A 7,335-nucleotide genomic window follows, 5' to 3' on the forward strand; every position below is an offset into this window, starting at 1 on the left:
AACTATCAGCTGTTAAATGTGTTGTCACTTAAGTGTTATCAAGTACAATTTGTGAGCATCTGGAAGAACCCACATATATACAGCTTTATGTACAAAGAATTTACAAACACTTAAGCTAAGCGTAAACAAGTACTAGACTTAAAAAATATTTTTCTTGCGGCTTACTAAACGTTTGTCGCGCGCCACCTTGAAATCCGCTATGCCAAAAAAAAGCTGTCATAAAGTAACAGTTGTTTACGTTTGTTGCTTTACTGACCATTGCAGTGCACGACTGGAAAAGAGAGCGACCGAGCGCGATAGAGAGTGGCTGTGAAGTAGAAATGGGTTAAGAATCAAAGTGGGCAACAGGCGCAGTCAAAACACAAACAGCAAACGGGTCGCATTCCTGCGTTGGCTGCGCAGTCAGCAGCGCGAGCAGCAAGCCACTACGGCTGCGCAGACACCTTGGCCGCCGAAGTCAGTGCGCGTCGAGATCTTAAGCGAGCAAGTCGGCAGGTTGCGGAGTGTGGCCGAATAAGAAGAGCAAAGTAAAGAGCAGAATAAAGACAACTTAAAATATGCGTGTGGCTCATCGTCACCGACTCACGTACACAGCAGAAATATATTTATAGTTATCTCTTCTCTTGCGGCTGCTGCTGCGTGCGTGCGCGCGCTTGTTTGTGTGTGTGTTGTAAACTTTCTTCGAGGCTGCTGGGCGCTTGTGCATGTTATTTGTGAACAGAGAGAATCAAAGTCAACAAAGGGAACAGAACAACGCGAACAACAACAACAAGTGGCATAGTGCAAAAGCGTCGACCAACAAGTTTACTTGGCAGACGTGGCAACTAAAAATTAGGAACTGTGCGCATTATTCGATTTACATACATATATATGTACGTAAAGTATTTAAAAAGTGAAAGTGCGAGGGAATAGGTAAATTAAACAAAGAAAACCCAAAACAAAATTCTCACGCTGCAACAATTGCAGTTTACATCATGTCCAGTCACAGTGTACAGCGACGCAAAACAACGCGCTCCAAGTCAAAGCAACAGCAACAACAACAGACACCTAATGTTGCGGAAAACCTCTTCGAAAGCGCCAACAACGAGCAAAACGAAAGACTTCACTTTCGCAGCCGTTCAGCAACCTCAGTCGCAACAGCAGCAACGGCGGCGGCAGCGGCAGCGCCAGTCAACTGCAATTCACCTTCACCATTGTGCTGTAATGGTATGCTGCCCACCACCGCAGTCTCAGCCATGCTCAACTGTTGCCGCGACATCAACTGCCATCTGAATTCACCACTGCGCGGCAGCGTTGAGCGCAGTCGACGCTCAGAGAGCCGGCAATCTTTTCTAACTTCCGAGACATCCAAGCCGACGTCGACAAGAACAACATCATCGCCTACACCTACCTCTACATCAAAACAATCGCGCTCTCGTTCCCATTCCCGTTCTCGTTCCAGTTCTCGGTCGTGTTCGTGTGACGTCGGCGACTCATCCAACACTGTAAGTCCCCACAAACAAAGCTCAGTCAGCGCAAGCAGAGTTGGGAGAGCGAAATTAACCGTTAGTCTGCACATCGATCTCATCAGCTGGGGTCTGTTTGTGCTAGCATTCGTCACGCGCTTCTACAAGCTGGCAACACCAGCACATGTTGTGTAAGTAATAAATATTAAGATATCTCTTTAAATTAGCTTATTATCAGATTATTAAATTCTCAGTTTCGATGAGCTGCACTACGGCAAGTACATTTCGCTTTACATGCGCAACATCTTCTTCTTCGATCAGCATCCGCCACTGGGCAAGCAGCTAATAGCAGGTCTAGTCAGCTTCGCTGGCTACGATGGCAACTACACGTTTACACGAATCGGGTCTGCCTATGGGCCAAATGTGCCCGTCTTCTGGCTACGCTTTCTGCCCGCTCTCAGTGGAAGTCTGCTGGCGCCGGCAGTTTACAATCTGCTGCTGGAAGCGCGGCTGCGTCGCTGGTCGGCAGCGCTTGGCGGCCTCCTCGTCGTACTGGATAATGCGTTGCTCACGCAGTCGCGTTTCATTCTGATGGAATCCATGCTGCTGCTGGCCACCACTGTGGGCATTGCCTGCCTGCTGCGCTTCCAGCGCTGCTCGCTCGGCAGCCTTAAGTGGCTGAGCAGCGGAGCGGCAGCTGCGCTGTTTCTAGCCTGCGCTGGCTGCATCAAATATGTTGGCTTTCTGGCTATAGCACTTGCTGGCTATTTGATATGTCGTCACCTCTGGAAACTGCTCTACGATGCTACTCTGACAAGTGAGTGAGAGAGAGAAAGAGAGAGAAATGTCTTTCAGGCAAGCTGTTTACTTTCCTCCATATTTCATTGAAATAAGAAATAAGAGATTCTTCTAAGCTCAACCTTGTCTACTTCCACAGATAAACAACTGTGCATGCACGCCGTGGGCAGACTGCTACTGTTCGTGGGCATTCCTTTGGCCGTTTACCTGGGCGTCTTCTACGTCCATTTGAGAACGCTTCATCGAGCCGGGCCACACGACACGATCATGACGAGTGCCTTTCAGGCGTCGCTCGATGGCGGGTTAGCCTCGATCACACGTGGTCAGCCGCTGGAAGTGGTGCATGGATCACAGATTACGCTGAGGCACACGCATGGACGCACCTGCTGGCTGCACTCGCATGCGGCTGTGTATCCTGTTAGGTACAAGGATAAGCGTGGCTCTTCGCACCAGCAGCAGGTGACATGCTACTCCTTTAAGGATGTGAACAACTGGTGGATTGTCAAGCGGCCGGAGCGTGACGATCTCGTAGTGGCCGAGCAGCCAGATGCCATAAAACATGGTGATGTCATCCAGCTGGTGCATGGCATCACTAGCCGTGCTCTCAACTCCCATGACGTTGCTGCCCCAATGACGCCCCAATGCCAGGAGGTTAGCTGCTACATCGACTACGAGATCAAGATGGCGGGCGAGCTGCTGTGGCGCGTGGAGATCCTCAACAGACAGACCGAAGGCGACAACTGGCATGCGATCAAGTCGGAAATACGACTCATACACGAGAGCACAGGCGCTGCGCTGCGCTTCAGCGGACGACAGCTGCCCAGCTGGGGCTACAACCAGCACGAGGTGGTGGCCGATCGCGAGCAACTGCATCAGGATGCCATCTGGAATGTGGAGGAGCATCGCTACACCAAGAGTAAGCCTAAGACTAGACACAGCTTGTAAGATATACCAGATCATAATATTGACCCCCTTTGCAGCTCAGGATCAGCGTGAGCGCGAGCGTCAACTGCTCTCTGCAGAGATGATTCCCACGAAGCGCACTCGGCTCTCCTTTTGGTCCAAGCTGCTGGAGCTGCAGACAAAGATGCTGTGGCACGCCAAGCAGCTGCAGAGCCACATGTACAGCTCCCAGCCGCACGAGTGGCCGCTGCTGGACAAGGGCATCGCCTACTGGCTGGACGACAACTCCAGCGCTCAAATCTATTTGCTGGGCAATGTGCTCATCTGGTATCTGGCCAGCGCCGGCCTAATCATCTATGCCACACTCCTCATCTTCTATGCCCTGCGTCGTCGTCGCTTGTGCTTCGACGTCTCGACCAGCGAGTGGCGACGCTTCCTCAGCGCTGGGGATACCTTCTTTGTGGGCTATCTGATGCACTATTTGCCATACTTCTTCATGGATCGCACGCTCTTCCTGCACAACTATTTGCCTGCATTTGGCTTTAAGCTGCTGCTGCTCTGCTTTGTGCTGGATCATCTGGACTACTTACTGCGACGCCATTGCAGCGGACGTGGCCTTCACTTGCTGCGCCTCTACCGTCTAATGCTACTCCTCTGGCTTGTCGCGGTCGCAGCGACCTTTGTCAAGTTCTTGCCATTGAGCTACGGCTCGAAGAAGATGTCTGCCCAGGAAATTATCGACTTGCGCTGGAAGGACACCTGGGACTTCATACTGCAAAAGAATTACGCGCTGCACTGAGGCACGCTCTTACTCATCCCTCTTCCTAGACTCTACTGTACCCTGTACAATAAACCGCAATACTTGAAGCTACTCAAAATAGTTTGGCTGGAGCCAAGCCAAGCATAAGTTAAAAATATCCCGTTCTTATTCAGCTAATAAACAATTATTTATTTATTTAAATGTCAATGTATATGACACATGTTTTCGAACATTTATGTTATCTGTAAGGAAGAGGCGTAAATAACGCTCTTCTATGCAAGTCTCATAATTCAGGCAACTCATGCGAGTACACGAGCTTTGCCTAGAGCTTTTCCCTATGCAAAGTTCTGTCAAACTAAAGGATATCTTCCAGTCATCAGCTGTTGTCAAGCAAGCGCCTAGCCTAGCATTAACAATCAATATTTCGACTTCAAGGCATCCAAACGCTAAGCCAAACCCTAGTGAAACTTACATTATTAACTTACATAGATTTGCCCGTAAAAGTAGAAATGGCCAACACGGGACGCTTTAAGGACCGCAATGCGGATATCCGTGCAGCTGGCTTGACCTCGTCTGTAGACAAAACGAATACGACGGGCATATGCATGAAAATATCGCACAGCGAGGAGCTGGCCGAGCATATGATGCGCATCGATTGCAAGCACAAGAAATTCAAGAGTGCTGGCTTGTTGTATGCCGAGTCGCCGCGCCTGCCGGGCATCAGTGTGCCGGAGCTGATGGCCATCGAGACGTCCAAGTCGCGTTTCATGGTGTTCAAGGAGAAATTCTCCGAGGATATGTACCTCAAACAGGCCAAGCTCGGCGAGGCGAAGCCGACTGGCTCCAAGCCCGATCATATCACCAACTTGAGCACCACATTTGGCGCGAGACCAGGTCGAGAGGGCGACTCTACGACACCGTACTTCCGCCAAAGCCGGCGGAGCAAGTGAATCGTGAATACGGCAAATTTCACGATAAATACGTGATCAGTCATAATCACTATTTTCCCGCAGAGCAAATCAATCGCAGGTTCAACCCAGATTCTCCCTCTCTCTCTGTCTTTTTGTGAATCATAGATCTCATATCTTCTCACCACGTAGGTACAACCAGCCCTTCAACAGGCAGGCCACCTATGGAGTTGAATACAACAGCGACATTACTGGCAAGATGGTGAAACGTTGCATGCAGCAGTGCGCGGGGCATGTGATCATCATCAGCAAGGAGCAAATGGACTTTATAGATCGCACCTATCCGCGCCTTGGTAAAAAGAAAAAGAAGTAAGTCAATATCTCAATTCTTCTTCTATCTCTCTGGCTCAACTCTTCGACTCACCGACTCCTGCAGATACCCCTATACGTATGACCCGGGTATGACCTTTGGCAGGCCGTCTGAGCCGCCAGTCTGTGATTGCAAGATGCTCATCGAGGATATATCACCATGCCAGAGCAATAAACACCTAATAGACGCTTTGGGTCACCTCAACATGTGGCGTCACAAGCTGCAGTTGCGCGCAGACTTCCAAATGTTCGATCTGATCTCGGCGCTGGAGCACAGTGATAAGGAGCATACGCGTTATCTGCCGTTGAAAAAGATCTTTGAGGTGATGCACCAGATGCATCTGTATATAGACATCTATAAGATGCGCACCACTCTCTCGCACTTCAAGTTGATCCTCGACGAGAATTGCCCCAACGAGCGTGTCAACTACGATACCTTCTGTCAGTTGCTTAACATACAGCATCCCTTGCCCACAACGGGTAACATATCAACCATGCCGGCAACTGTCTACGACAAGGATACTACCTATCGGCTGCTCTGCGCCGATCTTAGCAAGCAGCCGGTGGAGGTGACACCTGGGCGAAAGAAGTGCTCCAAAAGATAGATGAGGAGAATACACATGTCAAGGATTTGCTGACACCGGATATAGCGACGCTCTATGGCCTGCTGCCCAGCGACTTTCAGTCTTTGCGTCCCAAGGAGCACTTATGAAAATTTTTAAGGACATGTCAGCGAATCGGTCTTCGAACGATTTGGCAGCAGCTTATGAACACTCACAAGGAACAGAATGGGTTGGCCTCAGTGGTTCAGTTCCGTGATGTCATGGACAATATCGAACCAGCTAGCCAGACAACCAATGCATTGGAGGCGCAAATGTTAAATGCCCATTAAATTCAATGTAGTCAGCGCAACAATTCAAATTTAAATGAATTGAGAGCAAGCTCAGTTATACTGCTTTGTCGTAAATCAAAAAAACTAGACTGTTTCTCAATGCAACGATATTGTATAACTATGCGATGAATTCTTGGTTTACCTATCGATAAATACGTAAATTATTACATGATTCAAGGATTCGTTGCCATCAGCTATTCATTTCGGAAACATTCCATCAAATTATTTGGGTTTTTAGCATTTACAAAAATTCAAATCATTCTATAGCAATGTCCGAAACTAATCGGATTATTAATGTATGTTTGGAATAAAATTGCAATTGCACTGCTTGGTCGACAAACGATATACTAGTTTCCATACATTCAATATGCAAATATCGATACGGCTGACTTTACTGAGCACCCTACATCGATATTTTGTAGTGTTATACATTGTTAATCGATTATTTAATGGTTTTACAAATTTTTGCGACTAATATGAAATGCCAGAGATTTGACGTATCCATTGCAAGTGATGGGTCACACGGGTAAAACCGGCGGGCGCTGATGAGACACAGCTGCTAGCATCACTGAATGATGTGATGCCTATCAGCTTGGGCTCTTCAGACGTGACCAGGGGACCGCCGGAATCGCCATCACAAATGGATCTGCCCTCAGGTGTGCCTACACACAAACGCTGTTAGGGAGTTTGCCATAGCTGCGCGAGCACTCAGCATTGCTAATCACATTCAAGTCAATGCACTGCAGCCAGTCGGGCAGGGCGCTGGCGTCATAGGTGCTGCCCCAGCCACATGTGATAACCCGAGAGTTCTCAAAACTCTCTTTCAGCTGCTTGAAGCTAGGCAGCTCCACCTTATTGACCAGCGACCAGAAATCCACATGAGGCGTGCGTATGAGTGCAATATCATTGCCAATGCTGTCCGGCCAATCGGGATGTTGTACCACATCTTCGACGCCCACCTCCAAATGGAAAAGCGCCTGCGTGCGTTTCGTAGCCCCATAGTAGATGCTCACCGAATCAATGTGATCCGTGCAATGGGCTGCAGTCAGCACCCAGTTGTGATCTATGATGGAGCCACCGCACCATCTTCCCATGTTACCCTCCCTTAACAGCAGACCTACAATATATGGTGCTTGCCCTACAGCAGCGGATAGCCATGGTTATAATGGAATCCGGAGTGGCATTCAAGGGACCAGCCTGAACTTGAGCAGCACTGCGAGTGCTAAAGCCGGAAATGTTAACCAAGCGAGCTGCATGGCT

The 7,335-nt window shown here is 49.0% G+C and overlaps 2 protein-coding genes and 1 pseudogene across 3 annotated transcripts; 2 read left to right on the top strand and 1 right to left on the bottom strand.

The window, feature by feature from the left end:
• Positions 1–264: 264 nt before the first annotated feature.
• Positions 265–4,082, top strand: LOC111592764 (protein O-mannosyltransferase 1). Of its 2 annotated transcripts, XM_030226012.1 has the most exons (5): positions 265–912; positions 967–1,636; positions 1,700–2,262; positions 2,383–3,159; positions 3,224–4,082. In XM_030226012.1, exons 2-5 carry the CDS (start codon positions 975–977, stop codon positions 3,943–3,945), a joined length of 2,724 nt encoding a protein of 907 aa, XP_030081872.1. In that variant the 5' UTR covers positions 265–912; positions 967–974; the 3' UTR covers positions 3,946–4,082. The 2 variants fall into 2 exon arrangements, with proteins under 2 accessions (XP_030081872.1, XP_023160933.2); XM_023305165.2 differs by having other exon boundaries at positions 265–1,636.
• A 219-nt stretch (positions 4,083–4,301) lies between these two features.
• On the top strand, positions 4,302–5,882 carry LOC115483771 (EF-hand domain-containing family member B-like). The gene is given in 4 exon segments (XM_030226013.1): positions 4,302–4,791; positions 4,794–4,935; positions 5,007–5,183; positions 5,251–5,882. Coding segments are annotated over 4 exon segments (1,233 nt in total). The 5' UTR covers positions 4,302–4,415; the 3' UTR covers positions 5,789–5,882.
• A 664-nt stretch (positions 5,883–6,546) lies between these two features.
• On the bottom strand, positions 6,547–7,217 carry LOC115483769 (annotated as a pseudogene).
• Positions 7,218–7,335: the final 118 nt, after the last annotated feature.

The sequence above is a fragment of the Drosophila hydei genome, unplaced genomic scaffold, assembly GCF_003285905.1.
Source record: "Drosophila hydei strain 15085-1641.00,03,60 unplaced genomic scaffold, DhydRS2 tig00000023-arrow-arrow-pilon, whole genome shotgun sequence".
Classification (NCBI taxonomy): Eukaryota; Metazoa; Arthropoda; class Insecta; order Diptera; family Drosophilidae; genus Drosophila; species Drosophila hydei.